Source organism: Chiloscyllium plagiosum, unplaced genomic scaffold (genome assembly GCF_037043375.1).
Source record: "Chiloscyllium plagiosum isolate Xiang-an unplaced genomic scaffold, Cpla_swu_hap1 HiC_scaffold_22, whole genome shotgun sequence".
NCBI lineage: Eukaryota > Metazoa > Chordata > Chondrichthyes > Orectolobiformes > Hemiscylliidae > Chiloscyllium > Chiloscyllium plagiosum.
The window spans coordinates 14,238,537-14,263,928 of NW_028270160.1; the positions used below are offsets into that span (position 1 = coordinate 14,238,537).

At 50.7% G+C, this 25,392-nt stretch overlaps 1 protein-coding gene across 1 annotated transcript; it reads right to left on the reverse strand.

Moving 5' to 3' along the window:
* Positions 1 to 3,078: 3,078 nt before the first annotated feature.
* cox15 (cytochrome c oxidase assembly factor COX15) lies at positions 3,079 to 25,332 on the reverse strand. The gene is made up of 9 exons (XM_043712963.2): positions 25,178 to 25,332; positions 17,129 to 17,310; positions 15,613 to 15,735; positions 14,067 to 14,253; positions 12,868 to 13,035; positions 11,835 to 11,916; positions 9,500 to 9,654; positions 5,615 to 5,728; positions 3,079 to 4,135 (listed from the first exon to the last, which is right to left on the reverse strand). Exons 1-9 carry the CDS (start codon positions 25,268 to 25,270, stop codon positions 4,004 to 4,006), a joined length of 1,236 nt encoding a protein of 411 aa, XP_043568898.2. The 5' UTR covers positions 25,271 to 25,332; the 3' UTR covers positions 3,079 to 4,003.
* Positions 25,333 to 25,392: the final 60 nt, after the last annotated feature.

Here is a 25,392-nt window from a genome sequence, read left to right on the forward strand (position 1 = left end):
CTTTACATTTACTGCCTTTTACTTTCAACTTATGTCCCCTAGTAGTTGATATTTCTATCCTGGGAAAAAGACATCAACTATCCATTCTATCCATGCCTCAATTTTGTAAACTTCTATCAGGTCACCCTAAATCCTTCCACATTCAAGTGAAAACAAAGTTTGTTCAATCTCTCCTCATACTCAATACCCTCCAATCCAGGCCACCCTCTCCAAAGCCTTTGGTCATGTGGCCACCAGAACTATACATAATATTCCAAATGTGTGACTGTAGGTTTGCTCGGTGAGCTGGAAGGTTCATTTTCAGACATTTCGCTACCGTAACAATCATCAGTGAGCCTCCGGATGAAGCACTGGTGGTGTGGCCTGTTTTCCATTTACGTGTTTAGGTTTCCTTGGGTTAGTGATGACAGTTCCTGTTCTTTTTCTCAGGGGGTGGTAAATGGGATCCAAGTCAATGAGTTTGTTGATAGAGTTCCAGTTGGAATGCTATGCTACTAGGAATTCTTGTGTGTCTCTCTGTTTGGTTTGTTCTAGGATGGATGTGTTGTCCCAATCGAAGTGATGTCCTTCCTTATCTGTATGTAAGGATACTAGTGAGAGTGAGTCATGTCTTTTTGTGGTAAGTTGATGCTTATATATTCTGGTGGCTAGTTTTCTGCCTGTTTGTCTAAGGTAGTGTTTGTTACAATTCTTACAAGGTATTTTGTAAATAATGTTAGTTTTGCTTGTCGGAATAGCATCTTTTAAGTTTGTTAGCAGCTGTTTTAGTGTGTTGGTGGGTTTGTGGGCTACCATGATGCCAAGAGGTCAGAGTAATCTGGCAGTCATTTCTGAGGTGTCTGATGTGGGGAAGAGTGGCTGGACGTATTTTATCTGCTTGTTTGGGTTTTCTGCTGAGAAATCGATGGACTGTGTTGACTGGGTACCCAGTCTTTTTGAATACACTATATAGATGATTCTCCTCTACTCTTCGTAGTTCCTCTGTGCTGCAGTGTGTGGTGGCTCGTTGAAATAATGTTCTCATGCCCTTTCATTTGAGGGTGTTGGGATGATTGCTTCTGAAGTTCAATATTTCATCTGTATGTGTTGTTTTCCTGTAGCTGCTGGTTTGAAGTTCCCCACTGGCTGTTCGCTCCAGTGTGACATCTAGGAATGGCAGTTTGTTGTTGTTTTCCTCCTCTTTAGTGAATTTTATGCCAGTAGGGGATTATTAATGGTCTTGAAGATTTCCTCTAATTTGTTTCGTTTAGAGACGACAAAGGTGTCATCCACGTAATGGACCCAAAGTTTGGGTTGGATGGTTGGCAGCGCTATTTGTTTGAGTCTCTGCATTACTGCCTCTGCTAAGAACCCTGATATCGGAGATCGCATGGGTGTTCATTTGGTTTGTCAGTAGGTTTTGATATTGAAAGTGAAGTGGGTGGTCAGGCATACGTCCACCAGCTTGACGATACTGTCCTTGCCAATGAAGTTGGTGGTGTTTGGTGTTGTGTCTTTGGTTCTTTTATTAATGTAGTCAGTATTTCCTTGGCCAGATTGATGTTGATGGATGTGAATAGGGCTGTTACATCAAAGGAGACCATTATTTCATCCTCTTCAATCTTAGCGTCTTTGATGATGTTCAGGAATTCTTGTGTGGAGTGGATGGAGTGGCGTGAGTCTTTTACAAAGTGTTTTAGTCTTTGGCGTAGCGCCAAGAGGCGAGACTATGGGTCTGAGGGGGGCTCCTGGTTTATGAATTTTGGGTAATCTGTAGAAGTTTTTTTGAGTAGGGCTGTGATTCGGTTCTCTAGTTGTGGGGTCGGGTCTATCGCCACTTGTTGCTAGGTGTTGGTATCTGCAAGTAGTGCATTCGCTTTCTCAATGTAGTCTCTTTGATTTAAAATGACTGTCAAGTGTCCTTTCTGGATTAGTGGTGCTGGAAGAGCACAGCAGTTCAGGCAGCATCCAAGGAGCTTCGAAATCGATGTTTTGGGCAAAAGTCCTTCATCAGGAATAAATTTGGAGCTACAAATCTTCTCAAAACTCACCAATTCCAAATGTGGTCTAGCTAAAGTTCCATACAGCTACAACACCACTTGGCAATTTTTATAATCTATGCCCCAATCACTGAAAGCAAGTATGCCATATGCCTTTGTGACTACCATATCCACTTGCATGGCTACTTTCATGAAACTGGGGACCTGTTTGCCCAGATCCCTCTGTATGCAGATGCTAAGGATTCTACCATTTGCTGTATTCTTCCTTCCTGCATTAGAACTCCCAAAAATGCATTCTCCACGTTTGTCTGGATTAAACTCCATCTGCCATTTCCCTCCCCAAGTCACAAGCCTCTGTATCCTCTGGCAGGAGAAAGTGAGTACTTTCTTTTTATCCTCAGAGATACTATTGCTCCTCGGATGGTGCCTGATTGGCTGTGCTATTCCAGCATCGCACTCTTCAACTCTATATCCTCTGGGAATCCTCACTTCACAGATTCCCCCAATCTTTATGTAGTCCACAAACCTACTACTCAGGCCACCTGCATTCTCTTCCAAATCATTTGGGGTCCCAGCAGAACACCACTGATCACAGATCTCCAATCTGAAAAATACACTTCCACCACTACTATTTATCCTCAATGGCCAAGTCAGTTCACTATCCATCTTATCAGGTCACTACAGATCCCATGGGATCTCACCTTTTGTATCAGCCTGCCATGAGGGACCTTGTCAAAAGCCTTGCTTATGTCTAAATAGACATCTACTGCTCTGCCCTCTTTGTCACTTCCTCCAAAAACTCAGTCGAGTCTGAGACATAACTTTTGCCTCACAAAGCCACAGTGCCTATTACTACGAAGTCCATTTTTAAAGGTGTTAAAGATGGTACAGACTTAGAACAGAGAGCTCTAATGAAAGATCAGATTCTGTATCCACACCATATGTCCCTCTGACTTGATGAGTATGTCCAGCACTTTCAAGAATTATTTGGAGGTCACCAGCAGTTGTAGCATCTTACTTTTGGAAATACTAAGGGACTATTGCTGACAGTCAGAAAGCCAAGACAAAACAGCTTAGAACAATCCCACAACAAAGAGCATACTGGGAAGAATGTTTTAATTTACAAAGAAATGTTGATTTTGAAATGTTAGGTTATTCATAATATACAAGAAACATCCAAAAACAGCACTGGAGTGATTGATTTCTGGTTGCTTTCTGCTTGATTAACCCTTGGACGTTTGTTAGATTTTTGTAAAAACTGTGGCGTATCACATTTCTGAAACTGTGCATTGTAATAAAGTTGCATATTGTTTGAAGATAATATCTGGGTATTTTACTAGTGGGAACAGCAGCGAGGACCAATGAAGCAGTTTGGGTTGGCTTGAAAGCATCGATATTTAAACAGGTAAGGCTTGTCATTATTGAGTACTGATACAGTACAACTGAATTAAACCTTGTACCCAATAATAGTAACTAACATTACCTAAGTTAAAATTAATTAGTTCAGCAACACATCCATGTTACTTCTGGTCAACAGAACAGTTCACACAAAGGTGTTGGTTAATGGTTTGATGGTAAAGATATTAAAAGCAATAATATCTTCTCTCTCCCCCACACCCCACCAACCTAACAAAAGGCAGGGCTCACCCTCGAAGCATAGAATGCAAAATTAGGGAGAGGGAGATAGACCATATATACCAATGTAACCAGAGTATTTCACACAGTTTTAGGCACCTTCATTACAGAAAGGATTTAAAAGTAAAAGGGAATGATTGTCAGGGATGAGAGCTGAATAATAAGAGTTAACATCCAGCAGGGAAAATAATGGTCAACCTTTCAATCAGACTAACACGGTCTACATGAAGATCTCAATCAAATATACAATATTTGAATACTGAATAAACAATTCAACCTATCATTGGCATTGAAAATAAACTTTGTAGAACAAAAGTGCTTGACAGTTGCTGTAGGAATTTGTCAGATCTTGCATGTTGGTAGGGATCAGGTTCAGTTAATTTCTGACTTCACTTTGGAATCCTGCGGAGCTCATGAATCAACCAGAGCGCCAAGCTGAGCAGCACGAGGGATCCCGACTGGTGTGTGGCTGCCAGAGGAGTTGGGACATAGAGCAGTAGGGTAGTGATTCCCAGAGCAGCCTAAAACAGGACAAAATCACATTCGTTATTGGTAGAGTGAGCAAATTATTTCAATGAAAATTACCCGCTCCAAGTTACTCTCCTGTTTTTGAAAACAAGTGGCAACAATGTTCTGCCAACTTTGCCCAAAATGGCCAATTAATGTTACAGGCAAATATAATCTGACCCAGATTGGGTGGCACAGTGGCTAGCTAGCACTGCTGCCTCACAGTGCCAGAGACCTGGGTTCAATTCCTGCCTTGGGTGACTGTCTGTGTGGAGATTGCACATTCTCCCCGTGTCTGCATGGGTTTCCTCGGTGTGCTCCAGTTTCCTTCCACAATCCGAAGATGTGCAGGTTAGGTGAATTGGCCATGCTAAATTTCCCAATGTTAGGTACATTAGTCAGGCGTAAATATAGGGGGTAGCGGAATGGATCTGGCTGGGATATTCTTCAGAGGGTCGGTGTGGACTTGTTGGGCTGAAGGGCCTGTTTCCACACTGTAGAGAATCTAATAATTAACTTGTTTCATCAGTTGTCAACTCCATCCTTTCAGTTCCTTGCTTCAGAAATTGGCACAAAGTTACGTTGTGCTGTTGGTCTGTTCTTGCAGTATTTAACATTGCCAGCATTTCCGCTTGGTGGGGATAGATTGGCAATGGAATGAAAAGCTAAGTGACATGAAAAATGAGGTCAATCAATTCCTGGTTTTTTCTGTATATTCTAATAAACCAACCCTGGAAGTAAAATGCAAATACCTTGCAACATTGCATCATGATGCCATGGGGAGTGGGGGTATGGAGAGACACACACGCAGTTATAGATCCTCATGACTTTCATCTCCTTTCTTCAGTACAACTGATCAGTTCAACTAAAAATCAAAATTGTTCTGGCTCACACCAGATGAAAGTCTACGCAGTGGTTCGCTGACTAATGAGTGGAAACTCTTGCAAAACTGTCTTTGAACTCAGGTACCGAAACCAGTTGGAGTCGAGTTAACGTCAAAGCTCAGGGATGAAACCAGTGATCCTCACCGCTCAGTTCCACAGTTGGCAGGTCATCATCACTACGTAGGGATCGACTTTAAGCGCCATGTGCTAGAATACAGAGACCTGCCGCAACACTTACTTTGCAATCCAGCAATGGTTACGTTGCTGGAAATAATAATCCAGAGATCACAAATTCAGATTATACTGTAAACCTTCAAATTTGAATTTACTTCTAAAAGCATCTGTTGGCAAACAACAGTTCTTCAGATGCTGTGAAGACGTCAGGTTGTGTTAAACCCCCTCTGTACCTTTAGGAAGGGACTGTGGCGCTGACCAATATGTGAATTGTTTCACATCAATACAGTAGTCTCTTAACACTCTGAAGTGGCCCAGCGAGACAGTTATATCAATTAGGGAAATGCAATAGACACCAGCCTTACCAGTGATGTCCACATCCTGAGTATTAATTTTTAATTCATTAATACCGAAGACTGTCACTGCCCCCGTTACCTGCATGTAAACCATTGCTAGCAAAGACGATATTGCAATCTTTGTCCTCCGTGGCATAGGTATCCTCCGGGAAAGCATGTAGAGAATGGTCACTGCTGTCACTGAGGCGATACCCTATCAAGGCACATCAAGAACTACAGTGAGAAAAGGGACAGAACCAGAAGTGGAAGAACTAGCCTTCTAGTTGTGACACAAATAAACCACAGCAAATCACTTCAGAGCCAGACTAGAAACCTACAATACAAACACACACACACAGAACTGAGTGACTGAACTGGAGAGATGGCATAATGTTTCAGGTTAGAGCCTATTGAACAGATGCAAGTATCAGGAAGGCCTTTTGCCCCTTGTTACTCTGCTGGACAGTACATGTGGAAGTCAGCTATATTAGACTAAAACATATTTTATGTAAGGTCTCAAAATTCACTAACTCAAATCACCACATCAGGTGTTTTGAGAAAATGGGAAGGAGATCATTAACTGAGGTCTAGGGCGCAGGCCCTACTTAGCATACTGCAGCATTTGGCAAATACACAGGGTCTGAAAGCCACTCAGTATTATGAAACATTAATCTGTTACTTTTCATGCTGGATGACTAAAGAAATTGAGGGCTTGGTTAAGAAAAAGAAGGAAGCATATGTCAGGTATAGACAGGATAGATCAAGTGAATCCTTAGAAGAATATAAAGAAAGTAGGAGTATACTTAAGAGGGAAATCAGGAGGGCAAAACAGGGACATGAGATAGCTTTGGCAAATCGAATTAAGGAGAATCCAAAGGGTTTTTACAAATATATTAAGGACAAAAGGGTAACTAGGGAGAGAATAGGGCCCCCTCAAAGATCAGCAAGGCTGCCTTTGTGTGGAGCCACAGAAAATGGGGGAAGATAGTAAATGAATATTTTGCATCAGTATTTATTGTGGAAAAGGATATGGAAGATATAGACTGTAGGGAAATAGATGGTGACATTTTGCAAAATGTCCAGATTACAGAGGAGGAAGTGCTGGATGTCTTGAAACGGTTAAAAGTAGATAAATCCCCAGGACCTGATCAGGTGTACCCAAGAACTCTGTGGGAAGCTATAGAAGTGATTGCTGGGCTTCTTGCGGAGATATTTGTATCATCGATAGTCACAGGTGAGGTGCCGGAAGACTAGAGGTTGGCAAACGTGGTGCCACTGTTTAAGGGCGGCGGTAAAGACATGCCAGGGAACTATAGACCACTAAGCCTGACCTCGGTGGTGGGCAGGTTGTTGGAGGGAATCCCGAGGATCAGAATGTACATGTATTTGGAAAGGCAAGGACTGATTCGGAATAGTCAATATGGCTTTGTGCGTGGGAAATCATGTCTCACAAACTTGATTGAGTTTTTTGAAGTAACAAAGATTGAGGAGGGCAGAGCAGTAGATGTGATCTATATGGACTTCAGTAAGGCATTCGACAAGGTTCCCTATGGAAGACTGATTAGCAAGGTTAGACCTCATGGAATACAGGGAGAACTAGCCATTTGGATACAGAACTGGCTCAAAGGTAGAAGACAGAGGGTGGTGGTGGAGAGTTGTTTTTCAGACTGGAGACCTGTGACCAGTGGAGTGCCACAAGGATCGGTGCTGGGTCCTCTACTTTTTGTCATTTACATAAATGATTTGGATGCGAGCATAAGAGGTACAGTTAGCAAGTTTGCAGATGACACCAAAATTGGAGGTGTAGTGGACAGCGAAGAGGGTTACCTCAGATTACAACAGGATCTGGACCAGATGGGCCAATGGGCTGAGAAATGGCAGATGGAATTTAATTCAGATAAATGCGAGGTGCTGCATTTTGGGAAAACAAATCTTAGCAGGACTTATACACTTAATGGTAAGGTCCTAGGGAGTGTTGCTGAACAAAGAGACCTTGGAGTGCAGGTTCTTAGCTTCTTGAAAGTGGAATCACAGGTTGATAGGATAGTGAAGGCGGCGTTTGGTATGCTTTCCTTTATTGGCCAGAATATTGAGTACAGGAGTTGGGAGGTCATGTTGCGGCTGTACAGGACATTGGTTAGGCCACTGTTGGAATATTGCATGCAATTCTGGTCTCCTTCCTATCGGAAAGATGTTGCGAAACTTGAAAGGGTTCAGAAAAGATTTACAAGGATGTTGCCAGGGTTGGAGGATTTGAGCTACAGGGAGAGGCTGAACAGGCTGGGACTGTTTTCCCTGGAGCGTCGGAGGTTGAGGGGTGACCTTATAGAAGTTTACAAAATTATGAGGGGCATGGATAGGGTAAATAGGCAAAGTCTTTTCCCTGGGGTCGGGGAATCCAGAACTAGAGGACATAGGCTTAGAGTGAGGGGGAAAGATATAAAAAAGACCTAAGGGGCAACATTTTCACGCAGAGGGTGGTATGTGTATGGAATGTGCTGCCAGAGGATGTGGTTGAGGCTGGTACAATTGCAACATTTAAGAGGCATTTGGATGGGTATATGAATAGGAAGGGTTTGGAGGGATATGGGCCAGGTGCTGGCAGGTGGGACTAGATTGGGTTGGGATATCTGGTCGGCATGGACGGGTTGGACCGAAGGGTCGGACCGAAGGGTCTGTTTCCGTGCTGTAAATCTCTGCGACTCTATGTACCAGCTACAATGCACTTGTTTTTGTTGATATTTTAAAAAAGCATTCTGTGACAACTTGGAATATACTTTTGGAATACATAATTACCTGACTTCTAGATTATGGAACTGAGGTTCCCATTGTTTCTACCCAGCTTGTATATAATGCAAGGCACATTACCGAGATTGAGTTTGATTTATTGTTGTCACAGGTAAAGGGAGATACAGTGCCATAAGTAGATGGTATCATACAAAGTCAATTAGGGTTGCAGATAGGAGTGCAGAATTTGGTGTTAACAGCTGCAGAGCAGGCGTAGGGAGAGATCACAATTAACATTTGGGAGGTCCAATCAAAAGTTTGATAACAGTGGGGAGGAAGCTGTTCATGAATCTGTTTATAAGTGTATTCAAATCAACAAAGAGCTGCAGCAGTAGGGGACATTTTTGCATGAACAAGAACATTGAAGTTATTACTTTTGTAGGTGATTAGAACAAGGTTAGCCAGGTGGACCTTACAGAATGAGTTCCCTGATTAGGGCTGTTATCCTGACCCAATCAGGGAGTCCTGGCTGACAGACATATACAGGAGTGCCCTGTTTTGTGATGACTGAAAGTGGGATTTGAGGTTTGTCCTCATTTCCCTGAAAACCGGTTGAATGTCAGGGTTTGGGGCCTGGCTTTGCCATTCCTCTTCCTTGTAAAATTGCTGTTTCTCTGTATACAGCTGGTAATGTTAACTGTTTTGTAAACTGTGTATCGTTTAATAAAATAAAAAATAAACAGGAGTGTCAGAGGTTCTGCTCACTGTAAGAGCCGGCTTTGTGCTAGCTGAATCAGTGTCATGTACTATGCACGTGTAAATAAAGAGTGACTTGGTAACGGGATACCAGCCTTTGTGGAGTTAGTTCAACTTTCTTATTTTAAGAAACCTTTTGGTTCAAACCACTGCAATGCATTAATCAAGCCAAGCGTGCCCACAAGCAGCCATTGGCTAAACAGGGATCAGAAGCAAGATCCCGAACTGATCACATCTCTCTCCAGTACACGACTGAAGACAGCCGTAGTGCCTCCACCAGTCAGTCTAGGCAGAAGCAGCTAACTCAGGTCAGAGTAGGAAAAGAAATGAGATACCATCTGCAGGCTTGGAAGATTAAAAACAACATCCAGAAGGTATTGGTTCATGCTGTCCTTCTGGGGCCTAATCCCCCACGCCACAATTCCGGAATTGAACTGCACGGGTGTTAATCAGTAATAGGAGAATCTAGGATGAAGATTACATTCACTTTGAAAACAGTTACCAAGACTCGGTGGTTGAACTGAACAGTAGTTGGATTCTCAAAGAAGTTTCGGAGAGCTGGGGAAAAGGCCAAAAGGTCATCAGGCAACCAACGCTCTCCCATCTTGGGGAAGGAATTATAGACAAGCCCAGCATCCAGCCCAGCTACAAAGGCACCTGCACAAAGATTGAAGAGAAAACCTAATTATTCAAGCTACCACAAAATTGCTATGTTGTATAGCTTCCAAAGACAAGGTGCCCACCATATTCAGAATTTATATGCTCAGTACTATTTCTCAGAAGCAATTTAACAAGCAGCACCAATTGGAAAAGCAGCATTTATTAACCATGTCTTAAGGATGCAATGGTGAGTCATCTCCTAGAAAGCGGAGTAGTTTGCTGGACCATTTCAAAGGGCAGTTAAGAATCGACCTTAAATGGGCTGAGGGTCTGGAGTCACATGTAGGTCAGACTCAGTAAGGACAGCAGTTTTCCTTCCCTAAAGGTAATTAATGACCAAATTGACGATAGTTTCACGGTCACCATTATTGAGAATAGTTATTATTGCAGATTAATTAAGTAAACTTAATTTCCCCAGCCTGCATGGTGGAATTTGAACTCACAATATGGATCATTAGCCGTGTAACAGAACCCCAATACCACCATTATACAAAGAGCCTTCTAAAACTGATAGTAATGGAGTTGAAAAGAAATCCCTCCTGTAGTGTGGCACAGAGGAATACACAGAAATTAAGATTACTGGGAAACCAACGGTTACATCACCTGGAGGAATTCCTCAGGACAGTATCCTTGGTCCAAATATCACAAATTCATAAGCCATTTGCTGATAATTTTGTGCACAGCTTCATTTACAACTCAGTGAAAGTGAAGCAGCCCACAGCTGGCCAACATCCAGGTCTGGATAAGTTGGTTCCACACAATACACTGATCAGTTTACACTCATCAATTAGTTGAAGATCACATCATTCAGAGGCTTAACTGGAATGATCTTTTCAACATTGTCCCACTACAGTAGGTCAGTGACTGATACTCTGTTGACACTTGCCACCTGCTGTTCTTAAAGCCTCTTGACCACGTACCAGGCTAGAATCAGGCATGTGATGGAAAATCACCCCTCCCCTGGATAGGTGCAGTCACAACATTGTCATCCATACTTGCACGCTGGGAAGGATGGCTCACGTCCAGTCCAAGGGGGCAGTTTGGATTTATTATTGGCATTTTTAAACAAGGATTGATTTTGGGGCTGGGAGGAGGTGCAGAAAGCAGTAAGCTAAATTAAACCTTCTTTGTAGTTTTTGATCCCATCAGCACATAAGTGTAGGAACCTGTCGGACGCTAAAGTGCTGTATTCCTGTTTTGTCTTCAGTTGATGGAATAAAAAAACCAGTACAAGCAAATATATGGCGTAATTAATCCAAGAGCAGATTCCCTCCTCTGAATTTAATTACTTTCACTAATTTCTTAAATTTCTCTGTGGAAGGCACCAATTCTAACATGGCCATTCAGCCCACTGAGACTGTTCCAGCCTTCAATTTGATCATGGCAGATCTACAATCCAACTCCACATACCTCACTCTTCATATCTTTAGTTAATAAAAATCTTACCAATTGTAGATTTAAACTCAACAACTGATCTTGCATCAAATGCTGTTTGTAGAAGTTCCAAACTCCTATCATCTTTTGCATCTACAAATGCTGCGTAATTCCATTCGAGCTCTTAGTTTCAGACTCTATCCCCTAATCCTGATTTCCCAACTAAACAGTTTCTCTCCATTTCACCCTGGAGAGCCAAGTAAAACTTTACCACTGTATTGTATTTGTAACAACATGTAGCTGTAATTTATTAACAGACATTGGGATGGCTTCTTTCGGAGCATCATCCATTCACACACCTGTATTTCCTCGGTGGATTGGTTACTGGATATCACTCAGAGGTTGGGGGACATTAAGGTTCTACTGATGAAGGCAATTCAAACAGTTCTATCACTGATCTCAACACTGACTTTAGACAAGAATTGTCTTCTCAACTCCCTAGACATTGCCAGTCATTCCTCTGTATCTTGGAGCTGTTTGCAAACCTTTGTAATAACGAAGACTTCTTGCATCCTGACCATGTATCCCTCACTTGACCCCACAACCTGACCAAGATGCAGCTCTTGTATTATTTAATCTCTCCCTCTATTTTAAATCCATCAGCTGGCTCTCGAGCATTCCCAGACTCTTGAACTCCATTTGTACATCCCTCCACAGCCTTCAGCCTGATGTCACGTTGCCTGAAGACCAACTTTACTTTGTCTCTTTACAGCTTGGCCAATCACCTGAGGCCAGTTCCTTACCTGACAGCGCTGTAACAAACACTAAGCCCCCAGTTCCACGAGCAAATCTCCTCAACAGCATCATCCGATTGGTGTTGGGTATCTGTGTTAACAAAAAGCTTGAATTAAAAGCAATGTGTGCATACCTGACTGCAACATGTTTAAGTGAAAGCCAAATATTTAAATTCACCTTGTAACACAGTTCTGATTGCCAGCCTCACTCAGGGGCCACAATTCGTATACGGAATAAAGAACTGATGGAAGCTGCTCACTGACAATGGGGCAAGCACACATTGATGGGGGACTGCATAGAAATACAAATTGGCTTGATGCCCAACTTTAGAATATGGTGTTATTCCTGTTACCTGCCTATCTCTATGAATCAACTCTGAGAACTTTGTAAATTGATTCATCACTGCTTCATTCCAGACGGTCTGTCCCATAAAGATCAAACTTTTATGCTCTATAATAAAACAAGCAGCATTCACAAAGGCACAATTCAGGAGTGCCATTGCCTGTGCAGCTCAAATAACACTGAAGAAACTGGAAAGTACCCAGGATAAAGCAGTCTACTTGACTGGTACCCCATCCCCTACTGTCAACATTCACTTCCTCCACTACTGATGCACAGCAGCAACACTGGACCATCTACAAGATGTGCTGCAGCAACTCACCAAGAATCCTTTGACAGCATCTTCCATGTTACTGAAAGGACAAGGGGAGCATGGGCTGCAAGCTCCTCTAAGTCTACACTGACCAGCCAACATGGAAATGCACTGGCCGTTCCTTCACTGGCCCTGAGTCAATACATTGAGATCTGCGTCCTGAAAAGCACAACCACAGCAGGTCAAGGTGATAGCAAACTATCGGCACTTCCAGGACAATTAAGGATAAACAATAAATGTCAATGCCACCTACATCCACAGAATGAACTTAAAATGAACATTCTTGCCTCATCAGCTCTGACCTATGAAAACACCATCCTTAGCTGCATTTTATTTAAAAGCAATAGTTTTGAAAGCCAGAGACACTGGTTTTGTTGGAGGAGGATTACCTGGTTTGGGGGCAGAAGCAGGGACAGACCAGTCCACAGGCTGGCACAGTAGAGTAACAGTGCGGATCCAAGATGAGCAGCCAGGCGATACTGGCTGACCCGGGGAATGTCATATGAATCCTCCTTCTCCTCCAAACCACTCTTCACCATATACCAACCCAGCAAACCCTGAGGAGAAACAACAAGGTGAGGTACTAAAACTTTACTTCATACAGAGGGTGGTGAGCATTTGGAACACGTTGCCAGCAGAGGTGGTAGAGGCAGGCACGGTAGATTCATTTAAGATACGTCTGGACAGATGCATGAGTAGGTGGGGAGCAGAGGGATACAAATGCTTAGGAATTGACCAAATAAAAGCAAATTACTGCAGATGCTGGAATCTGAAACCAAAAGAGAAAATGCTGGAAAATCTCTGCAGGTCTGGCAGCAGATGTAAGGAGAGAAAAGAGCTGACATTTCGAGTCTAACTGACCCTTTGTCAAAGCTTTGCCAAAGCTTAGACTCGAAACGACAGCTCTTTTCTCTCCTTGCAGATGCTGCCAGGCCTGCTGAGATTTTCCAGCATTTTCTCTTTGGGTTTAGGAATTGACCGACAGGTTTAGACAGTACATTTGGATTGGCTCAGGCTTGGAGGGCCGAAGGGCCTGTTCCTGGGCTATAAATTTTCTTTGTTCTTTGTTCTAAAACCCTGGAGAGAGCAGGACTGTGAAAGCAAAAACAGGTCAGCCAGCACCCAGAAAATTAGACAGAAATTGCCCAAATATTCAATGAATTCCTCATCTAGACTGCTTTGTGCCATCTGATTTTTCCTAATGTACATGCAGGACTGCCTGTGATAACTGCTGAACCCCTTTAACAAGCTGCCATTATTTCTTGGAGAAACTTAGCAGGTCTGGCAGGATCTATGAAGAGAGAAACAGAGGTAATGAGTCTGATATGACTCTTCTTCAATTCTGAAGTGGGCAGGTGTAGAGAAAGAAATAGAATTAACACTTCAAACAATGATCTGTCAGAGTTCAACCCAAAGGCCTAAAATATCAACTTTCTTTCTCTCCCCCTCAGGAATGCTGCCTGACCTGAATATTTCTAGCATTCTCAGTTCTAATCTATGTCATTTGCAGATTTACCAGGCTTCCCTTTTCAATCTCTCAAGATGGAAGCTGGCCTCTCACTCAGCCGTATTACAGTGTTCCACCTACCTGAAAGCACACTAATCCACAAAGGCCTGCCACCCGCAGCTTCAAGCTCCTGGAGAACCAGCCCTTCCTCCAAAAGTAAATAGCAGGCAGGACGTAGGCCAGTCCCACTGCACGGCCCCACATCCGGTGGGAATACTCCATGTACCAGATGAACTTGAACTCATTTAAGGTCATGTCATGATTTAATCTGAAGGAAGGAATACAGAAGCAGGTGATGCAGAGGAGTCACAGACCAGCTGTTACCATAGCTAGAGCACAAGTAGCTACTAATTCAGACCAGAGAATATCAAACCATCCACTCCACCTTAATATCTACAAACTTCAACCTGTTATTCATAAACAGAAGGGAAGGACCAAGGAACTATGGGCAAAATCAGATCTTATTGTCTCAACTCAGATCTGAGCAGATGAGAATATCGTTGCAACAAGAATTGGCTACAGATATAACCACTGCGGGAAACTAAAAAGAAATCACACTGGTTTTTAAAAAAAACAAGGCTTTCATTTCTGTAGTGCTCTTTTCATCCTCAGGATCTACCAAAGCACTTTGCAACTAATGAGGTTCTTTTGAAGTCACAGTTTCAATGCAGGAAACGAGGCAACCAATTTGCACAGAAAACTTTGACAAAGTTGAGGAGTAAACGATGACCTGGAAATCAGGAAGAACTACTTATCCCGACATTGTCAGAAATAGTGTGATGAGATCTTTTTAATCTTGGGCTTGGTTTTGAATCTCATCTGAAAGACTGCACCTCCAACAGTGCAGCACTCCCCTGTAGTGCACTGGGGGTTTCAACCCGAGGATCTAAAATCTGGATTTAGGCCGTTGTCAGAAGCAACCATTTAATGCATGCTTTTACTAACTACAAAATGGTCTCTTAATGCAAGTAACATAAAATAACAAAATGGCTTCCAGGAGCAATGGCATCTAACTCTGCTGAAAACTGCATTCCTGAACTAATTCAGAGATTAGCAAAAAATGCCCTGTTCATAGTGTGAATTAACTAAGTAAGATATGACATTACTAAAGTATCCTAAATTGACCTTGGAAACCAGGTGTCCTGGAGATAAAGAAGTGCAAACAAGTCAGTTCCCAGGAAATATCATAGACATAAAATTAAGCCAATTTGTCATATCATTTCATTTTATTGGATTAATTTTGCAATTAAGACTGTTCTGTTTGTTCGGCGACCTATACAAGTTGTCTATGTTTTAAGATTGTGTGCAGCTTTTCCAGAGTACACAGAGGTGATTAACCCCTGCTATGCCCAGTGATGTAATAAATTGTTAAAACTTGCTAAAAGAGACTGAGCTGCTAGTGTTTATTTGACCAATCGCAGAAGTGAGAGGCCCCTCTCGGGGGTCCAGATTTTCAAACCTGGATAATGTGCTCAAATCTCTGGAATGATGAGTGAACCTACAATCATCTGAGCCAGAGGAAAGATATCAAAAGAGAGCACATCCAACACTGATTAAAGCCAGAGTGATCGACACAGCATTGTCGACCAACATGGTGAAGGGCAGAGATATTACCATTGTTACTTACATCTTGAATTCTGGGAACTGCTGGTACTTTTGAAACTCGGCTTCCCATTCCCCTGGAGTCTTTGGGGGTTTCATCTCCTTGATGAGGTGCCAGTCCACCATCGATAAGCCAGACTCGGTCAGCCTGTGGGTAATTACGGAAAGCCCTTAAAGTACTCTCTCTGTGCTCAGCAAACATTCTTCATCTCATCCTACTTGGACAGTACCAGTGCGAGCTTTAATCAATGTAGATTTGGAAAAGAGTTAAAAGTCATTTTGTCATGAAATGATCTCCGACACATTTCCTCCTATTATTCTCATCAAATCCAGCAGTACTACATCCAATATTGTACAAAAAAGCACAACAATACTTTCTCAGGAGACATGTCCACGAAGACTCTTACCAATGCTTATCGGATGTACTGTAGAAAGCATCCTATTTAGATACATCACAGCATGATATGACACTGCTCATCCCAAGACGGCAAGAAACTCCAGAATTGTGAACATAGCCCTGTCCATCACGCAATCCAACCTTCCACCCATTCACTCCATCTATACTTCCCGCTGCCTTGCGAAAGCAACCAACATAATCAAAGACCCTTCCCAGCACAGTTGGGCAGGACAATGGCTCAGTGGTTAGCACTGCTGCATCACAGGGACCCAGGCTCGATCCCACCCGCAGGCGGCTATCTATGTGGAGTCTGCACATTCTCCGTGTCTGTGTAGGTTTCCTCCAGCTGCTCTGGTTTCCTCCCACAGTCCAATGATGTGCAGGTTGGGTGGATTGGTCGTGTTAAATCACCCATAGTATCTAGGGATACTAATGCAAGCTGGGTGGATTAGCCATGGGAAATGCAGGGTTACAGGGACAGAATGGAAGGAGTGGGTCTGGGTGGGATGCTATTCGGAGCGTTGGTGTGCACTCGATGGGTCAGATGGCCTGCTTCCATGCTGTAGGTTTCAGAAGGTAGCAATGAGCAAAGTCAATTAAGATGAACATCAAATATTGGCCTAGCCAGAATCACAAATGGGCCATGAATAAATAAGCACAACTTAATGTGGAAGCAGTTACTTTTAATCACAGGGACAGAATGGAAGGAGTGGGTCTGGGTGGGATGCTATTCGGAGCGTTGGTGTGCACTCGATGGGTCAGATGGCCTGCTTCCATGCTGTAGGTTTCAGAAGGTAGCAATGAGCAAAGTCAATTAAGATGAACATCAAATATTGGCCTAGCCAGAATCACAAATGGGCCATGAATAAATAAGCACAACTTAATGTGGAAGCAGTTACTTTTAATCACAGGGACAGAATGGAAGGAGTGGGTCTGGGTGGGATGCTATTCGGAGCGTTGGTGTGCACTCGATGGGTCAGATGGCCTGCTTCCATGCTGTAGGTTTCAGAAGGTAGCAATGAGCAAAGTCAATTAAGATGAACATCAAATATTGGCCTAGCCAGAATCACAAATGGGCCATGAATAAATAAGCACAACTTAATGTGGAAGCAGTTGCTTTTAATCACAGAAGATTTTCACTTACCTGGTTACTCCACCAAGGACTACAGCACCCACAACCATTCCACTGCACACAATCATCCATTTGCCCAGGATTCGGTCGGTGATGACACTGGGCACACGGGCTGTCCTGGAATGTGCTGATACTTTTGTAACAACAGAACTTACTCCCTTCCTCACTCCCCATTGTTTCCAAGACTGACTTAGCTGAAAAGAAGATTTAACAAAACAACATGACTAACTCCCTTTTACGAACCAGATGAAGCTGCATGACCTTTAGAAGAGCTATTGAATTACAGCCTAATCTATTCTTCTGCCAAAAGTTTGCAAGTTTTCTCAAGTATCTGTCCCTCTTTTGAAAGCTACTCTTAAAATTCCTTCCTATGACTTTTCAGGTACCACATTCCAAGTCACAACTTCCCTATTTCAAGGGTTGAAGAAACTCAACAGGCCTGACAGCACCTCTGCAGGGAAAAACAGAGTTTATGTTTCAACTCCTACATGATATCTTGCAACTGCCTCAGTTCCAACCTACTCATATTGGACTTGAAATGTTAGCTCTGTTTCGTGCGCCACCAAGTTAAAAATCACACAACACCATGTTATAGTCCAACAGGTTTATTTGAAAGTACAAGCTTGAAGAGTGCTGCTCCTTCGCCAGATAGCTGATGAAGGATCAGTGCTCCAAAAGCTTGTCCTTTCAGAGATGTTGTGTTGAGATTTTTAACTTTGTCCACCCCAATACAACACCGGCACCTCCACATCTTTCTCCACAGATGCTGGTACATCAGAATTTCTCCAGCAACTTATTTTTATTTTAAAATCTTACAGCATTCACCTTTGTTACTTAATTCTTTTGCTGTTCTGCCAATTGTCATAAAAGAGTCAGATGTACAACTCTATTTGTCCTATCCATGCCCCTTGATTTTATAAGCCTCTATTAGGTCACCCCTCAGTCTCTGATGTTCCAGGGAAAACAGCCCCAGCCTATTTAGCCTCTCCCTATAGCTCAAAACCTCCAAATCTGGCAACATGCTTGTAAATCTTTTCTGAACCCTTTCAAAGTTTTGCAACATCCTTCTGATAGGAGGGAAACCAGAATTGCACATAATATTTCAGAAGTGACCTGTACAGCTGCAACATGACCTCCCAACTCCAGTACTCAATACTCTGACCAATAAAGGAAAGCATACCAAACGCGTTCTTCACTATCCTATCAACCTGTGACTTCACTTTCAAGGAACTGTGAACCTGCACTGCAAGGTCTCTTTGCTCAGCAGCACCCCCCAGGACCTTACCATTAAGTGCATAAGTCCTGCCCTGATTTGCCTTTCCAAAATGCATTTATCAAATTAAATTCCATCTGTTACTTGTCGGCTCATTGGCCTGTTTGGTCAAGGTCCCATTGTACTCTGACGTAGCCTTCTTGACACCTAAATTGGAGGTGTAGTGGACTGCCATTTGCAAATTTACTAACTATACCTCCTATGTTCACATCCAAATCATTTGTACATCAGGGAGCTCTGGTCACTAACCAACCTACTAGTGAAAGCAGCTTCGCCCGATCCATTATAATCATTATAATAGCAAAAACTTTTTAAATATTAAATCCAATAATATTCATCATTCTGTAAGCGAGTAAAACGTGACGCAGAGATTTTGAGGGGAAATGCACAGCTTCCCTTTAAAATCCTAACTGAGGTTAGGAACCATAAAGTGAGGGCGATGGGGTGGGTGAGGGCGATGGGGTGGGTGAGGGCGATGGGGTGGGTGAGGGCGATGGGGTGGGTGAGGGCGATGGGGTGGGTGAGGGCGATGGGGTGGGTGAGGGCGATGGGGTGGGTGAGGGCGATGGGGTGGGTGAGGGCGATGGGGTGGGTGAGGGCGATGGGGTGGGTGAGGGCGATGGGGTGGGTGAGGGCGATGGGGTGGGTGAGGGCGATGGGGTGGGTGAGGGCGATGGGGTGGGTGAGGGCGATGGGGGGGGGGGGGGGAGACGGGGGGGGGGGGGGAGACGGGGGGGGGGGGGGGAGAACGATGGTGGGGGGGTAGGTAGGGGAGACGATGGTGTGGGGGTAGGAAGGGGAGACGATGGTGGGGGGAAGGAAGGGGAGACGGGGGGGCGGAAGGGGAGGGGAGGAAGGGGAGAACGTTGTTGGGGGGGGGGGGGAGGAAGTGGAGACGATGGTGGGGGGAGGAGGAAGGGGAGACGGTGGTGGGGGAGGAGGAAGGGGAGACGGTGGTGGGGGGAGGAGGAAGGGGAGACGATGGTGGGGGGGGGCGGAGGAAGGGGAGACGATCGGGGGGGGGAGGGGAGACGATGGGGGGGGGAGGGGAGACGATGGGGGGGGGGGAGGGGAGACGATGGGGGGGGAGGGGAGACGATGGGGGGGGAGGGGAGACGATGGGGGGGGAGGGGAGACGATGGGGGGGGAGGGGAGACGATGGGGGGGGAGGGGAGACGATGGGGGGGGAGGGGAGACGATGGGGCGGGGGAGGGGTGACGATGTGGGGGGGAGGGGTGACGATGGGGGGGGGAGGGGTGACGATGGGGGGGGGAGGGGTGACGATGGGGGGGGGAGGGGTGACGATGGGGGGGGGAGGGGAGACGATGGGGGGGGAGGGGAGACGATGGGGGGGGAGGGGAGACGATGGGGGGGGAGGGGAGACGATGGGGGGGGAGGGGAGACGATGGGGGGGGAGGGGAGACGATGGGGGGGGAGGGGAGACGATGGGGGGGGAGGGGAGACGATGGGGGGGGAGGGGAGACGATGGGGGGGGAGGGGAGACGATGGGGGGGAGGGGAGACGATGGGGGGGGAGGGGAGACGATGGGGGGGGAGGGGAGACGATGGGGGGGGAGGGGAGACGATGGGGGGGGAGGGGAGACGATGGGGGGGGAGGGGAGACGATGGGGGGGGAGGGGAGACGATGGGGGGGGAGGGGAGACGATGGGGGGGGAGGGGAGACGATGGGGGGGGAGGGGAGACGATGGGGGGGGAGGGGAGACGATGGGGGGGGAGGGGAGACGATGGGGGGGGAGGGGAGACGATGGGGGGGGAGACGATGGGGGGGGGACGGGAGACGATGGGGGGGGGAGGGGAGACGATGGGGGGGGAGGGGAGACGATGGGGGGGGAGGGGAGACGATGGGGGGGGAGGGGAGACGATGGGGGGGGAGGGGAGACGATGGGGGGGGAGGGGAGACGATGGGGGGGGAGGGGAGACGATGGGGGGGGGAGGGGAGACGATGGGGGGGGAGGGGAGACGATGGGGGGGGAGGGGAGACGATGGGGGGGGGGAGGGGAGACGATGGGGGGGGGGAGGGGAGACGATGGGGGGGGAGGGGAGACGATGGGGGGGGAGGGGAGACGATGGGGGGGGAGGGGAGACGATGGGGGGGGAGGGGAGACGATGGGGGGGGAGGGGAGACGATGGGGGGGGAGGGGAGACGATGGGGGGGAGGGGAGACGATGGGGGGGGAGGGGAGACGATGGGGGGGGAGGGGAGACGATGGGGGGGGAGGGGAGACGATGGGGGGGGAGGGGAGACGATGGGGGGGAGGGGAGACGATGGGGGGGAGGGGAGACGATGGGGGGGGAGGGGAGACGATGGGGGGGGAGGGGAGACGATGGGGGGGGAGGGGAGACGATGGGGGGGGAGGGGAGACGATGGGGGGGGAGGGGAGACGATGGGGGGGGAGGGGAGACGATGGGGGGGGGAGGGGAGACGATGAGGGGGGAGGGGAGACGATGAGGGGGGAGGGGAGACGATGGGGGGGGGAGGGGAGACGATGGGGGGGGGAGGGGAGACGATGGGGGGGGAGGGGAGACGATGGGGGGGGAGGGGAGACGATGGGGGGGGAGGGGAGACGATGGGGGGGGAGGGGAGACGATGGGGGGGGAGGGGAGACGATGGGGGGGGAGGGGAGACGATGGGGGGGGAGGGGAGACGATGGGGGGGGAGGGGAGACGATGGGGGGGGAGGGGAGACGATGGGGGGGGAGGGGAGACGATGGGGGGGGGAGGGGAGACGATGGGGGGGGGAGGGGAGACGATGGGGGGGGAGGGGAGACGATGGGGGGGGAGGGGAGACGATGGGGGGGGAGGGGAGACGATGGGGGGGGAGGGGAGACGATGGGGGGGGAGGGGAGACGATGGGGGGGGAGGGGAGACGATGGGGGGGGAGGGGAGACGATGGGGGGGGAGGGGAGACGATGGGGGGGGAGGGGAGACGATGGGGGGGGAGGGGAGACGATGGGGGGGGAGGGGAGACGATGGGGGGGGAGGGGAGACGATGGGGGGGGAGGGGAGACGATGGGGGGGGAGGGGAGACGATGGGGGGGGAGGGGAGACGATGGGGGGGGAGGGGAGACGATGGGGGGGGAGGGGAGACGATGGGGGGGGAGGGGAGACGATGGGGGGGGAGGGGAGACGATGGGGGGGGAGGGAGACGATGGGGGGGGAGGGGAGACGATGGGGGGGGAGGGGAGACGATGGGGGGGGAGGGGAGACGATGGGGGGGGAGGGGAGACGATGGGGGGGGAGGGGAGACGATGGGGGGGGAGGGGAGACGATGGGGGGGGAGGGGAGACGATGGGGGGGGAGGGGAGACGATGGGGGGGGAGGGGAGACGATGGGGGGGGAGGGGAGACGATGGGGGGGAGGGGAGACGATGGGGGGGGAGGGGAGACGATGGGGGGGGAGGGGAGACGATGGGGGGGGAGGGGAGACGATGGGGGGGGAGGGGAGACGATGGGGGGGGAGGGGAGACGATGGGGGGGGAGGGGAGACGATGGGGGGGGAGGGGAGACGATGGGGGGGGAGGGGAGACGATGGGGGGGGAGGGGAGACGATGGGGGGGGAGGGGAGACGATGGGGGGGGAGGGGAGACGATGGGGGGGGAGGGGAGACGATGGGGGGGGAGGGGAGACGATGGGGGGGGAGGGGAGACGATGGGGGGGGAGGGGAGACGATGGGGGGGGAGGGGAGACGATGGGGGGGGAGGGGAGACGATGGGGGGGGAGGGGAGACGATGGGGGGGGAGGGGAGACGATGGGGGGGGAGGGGAGACGATGGGGGGGGAGGGGAGACGATGGGGGGGGAGGGGAGACGATGGGGGGGGAGGGGAGACGATGGGGGGGGAGGGGAGACGATGGGGGGGGAGGGGAGACGATGGGGGGGGAGGGGAGACGATGGGGGGGGAGGGGAGACGATGGGGGGGGAGGGGAGACGATGGGGGGGGAGGGGAGACGATGGGGGGGGAGGGGAGACGATGGGGGGGGAGGGGAGACGATGGGGGGGGAGGGGAGACGATGGGGGGGGAGGGGAGACGATGGGGGGGAGGGGAGACGATGGGGGGGGAGGGGAGACGATGGGGGGGGAGGGGAGACGATGGGGGGGGAGGGGAGACGATGGGGGGGGAGGGGAGACGATGGGGGGGGAGGGGAGACGATGGGGGGGGAGGGGAGACGATGGGGGGGGAGGGGAGACGATGGGGGGGGAGGGGAGACGATGGGGGGGGAGGGGAGACGATGGGGGGGGAGGGGAGACGATGGGGGGGGAGGGGAGACGATGGGGGGGGAGGGGAGACGATGGGGGGGCAGGGGAGACGATGGGGGGGGAGGGGAGACGATGGGGGGGGAGGGGAGACGATGGGGGGGGAGGGGAGACGATGGGGGGGGAGGGGAGACGATGGGGGGGGAGGGGAGACGATTGGGAGGGAGGGGAGACGATTGGGGGGGGAGGGGAGACGATTGGAGGGGGAGGGGAGACGATTGGAGGGGGAGGGGAGACGATTGGGGGGGGAGGGGAGACGATTGGGGGGGAGGGGAGACGATTGGGGGGGAGGGGAGACGATTGGGGGGGAGGGGAGACGATTGGGGGGGAGGGGAGACGATTGGGGGGGAGGGGAGACGATTGGGGGGGGAGGGGAGACGATTGGGGGGGAGGGGAGACGATTGGGGGGGAGGGGAGACGATTGGGGGGGGGAGGGGAGACGGGGAGGGGGGTGGGAAGGGGAGACGGGGGTGGGGGGGGGAAGGGGAGACGGGGGTGGGGGGGGGAAGAGGAGACGGGGGGGGGGGAAGAGGAGACGGTGGGGGGGGGGGGAAGAGGAGACGGGGGTGTGGGGGGGGGGGAGGGGAGAAGAGGAGACGGGGGTGTGGGGGGGGGGGAGGGGAGACGAGGCGGGGGGGAGGGGAGACGGGGGTGGGGGGGAAGGGGAGACGGGGCGGGAAGGGGAGACGGGGGGGGAAGGGGAGACGGGGGGGGAAGGGGAGACGGGGGGGGAAGGGGAGACGGGGGGGGAAGGGGAGACGGGGGGGGAAGGGGAGACGGGGGGGGAAAGGGAGACGGGGGGGGGAAGGGGAGACGGGGGGGGGAAGGGGAGACGGGGGGGGGAAGGGGAGACGGGGGGGGGAAGGGGAGACGGGGGGGGGGGAAGGGGAGACGGGGGGGGAGGGGAGACGGGGGGGGGGAGACGGGGGGGGGGAGACGGGGGGGGAGGGGAAGGGGAGAACGATGGTGGGGGGGTAGGAAGGGGAGACGATGGTGGGCGGGTAGGAAGGGGAGACGATGGTGGGGGGAAGGAAGGGGAGACGGGGGGGGCGGAAGGGGAGGGGAGGAAGGGGAGAACGATGTTGGGGTGGGAGGAAGTGGAGACGATGGTGGGGGGAGGAGGAAGGGGAGACAATGGTGGGGGGAGGAGGAAGGGGAGACGGTGGTGGGGGGAGGAGGAAGGGGAGACGATGGTGGGGGGAGGAGGAAGGGGAGACGATGGTGGGGGGAGGAGGAAGGGGAGACGATGGTGGGGGGAGGAGGAAGGGGAGACGATGGTGGGGGGAGGAGGAAGGGGAGACGATGGTGGGGGGGGGCGGAGGAAGGGGAGACGATGGTGGGGGGGGGGGCGGAGGAAGGGGAGACGATCGGGGGGAGGGCAGATGATTGGGGGGGGGGGGGAGGGCAGACGATTGGGGGGGGAGGGAGACGGAGACGATGGGGGGGAGGGGAGACGATGGGGGGGGAGGGGAGACGATGGGGGGGGGAGGGGAGACGATGGGGGGAGGGGAGACGGGGGGGGGGGGAGGGGAGACGGGGGGGGGAGGGGAGACGGGGGGGGAGGGGAGACGGGGGGGGGAGGGGAGACGGGGGGGGGGAGGGGAGACGGGGGGGGGGAGGGGAGACGGGGGGGGGGAGGGGAGACGGGGGGGGGGGAGGGGAGACGGGGGGGGGGAGGGGAGACGGGGGGGGGAGGGGAGACGGGGGGGGGAGGGGAGACGGGGGGGGGGAGGGGAGACGGGGGGGGGGAGGGGAGACGGGGGGGAGGGGAGACGGGGGGGGGGGGGAGGGGAGACGATGGGGGGGGAGGGAGACGATGGGGGGGGGGAGGGGAGACGATGGGGGGGGGGAGGGGAGACGATGGGGGGGGGGAGGGGAGACGATGGGGGGGGGGAGGGGAGACGATGGGGGGGGAGGGGAGACGATGGGGGGGGGAGGGGAGACGATGGGGGGGAGGGGAGACGATGGGGGGGGGAGGGGAGACGATGGGGGGGGGAGGGGAGACGATGGGGGGGTGAGGGGAGACGATGGGGGGTGAGGGGAGACGATGGGGGGTGAGGGGAGACGATGGAGGGGTGAGGGGAGACGATGGGGGGTGAGGGGAGACGATGGGGGGGTGAGGGGAGACGATGGGGGGTGAGGGGAGACGATGGGGGGTGAGGGGAGACGATGGGGGGGTGAGGGGAGACGATGGGGGGGAGGGGAGACGATTGGGGGAGGGGGGAGACGATTTGGGGGGGGGAGACGATTGGGGGGGGGAGACGATTGGGGGGGGGAGACGATTGGGGAGGGGGAGACGATTGGGGAGGGGGAGACGATTGGGGAGGGGGAGACGATTGGGGGGGGGAGGAGGGCGTCGGTTGGACGTAGAGGGGTGTGGAGGAGCGGAATGGGGAAGTGCGTGAGCGGAATATCGGGTGAAGGGCGCTACAGAAATGCAACTTCTTCAGCCGGCCCTTCGCAGAGCGCCTCCCGCCACACCGGGTGGCGTTATATAAAAGCCAGTCCTTCTCCTCACCGAGTTAGCCCGGCTCCCGTTCCAAACGCAGCTCCAGGCCCAGGCCCGGGTCGCCCTGAGGCCAAAGCGGCCGCACCATCCGCTCAGCAGCATCTCCCTAGTCAGGGGTCAGCCGCAGTGACCAATCAGAAACCCGCTACCGGAGGGTGAAAGGGCAGAGGTCAAACCCGACCCGAAACAAAAGTGAATCCGATCACAAACACAGGCAAAAAAGT

Excerpts from the sequence above, each read along its gene's own strand:
- cox15 (XM_043712963.2), bottom strand. The coding sequence starts at position 25,270 with ATGCTGCTGAGCGGATGGTGCGGCCGCTTTGGCCTCAGGGCGACCCGG. Across the intron at positions 15,736-17,128 it reads GTCCTTGGTGGAGTAACCAG|GCTGACCGAGTCTGGCTTAT; the intron begins GTAAGTGAAAAT and ends AATTACCCACAG. Across the intron at positions 4,136-5,614 it reads TAGCAATGGTTTACATGCAG|GCTGCTCTGGGAATCACTAC; the intron begins GTAACGGGGGCA and ends GTCCTGTTTTAG.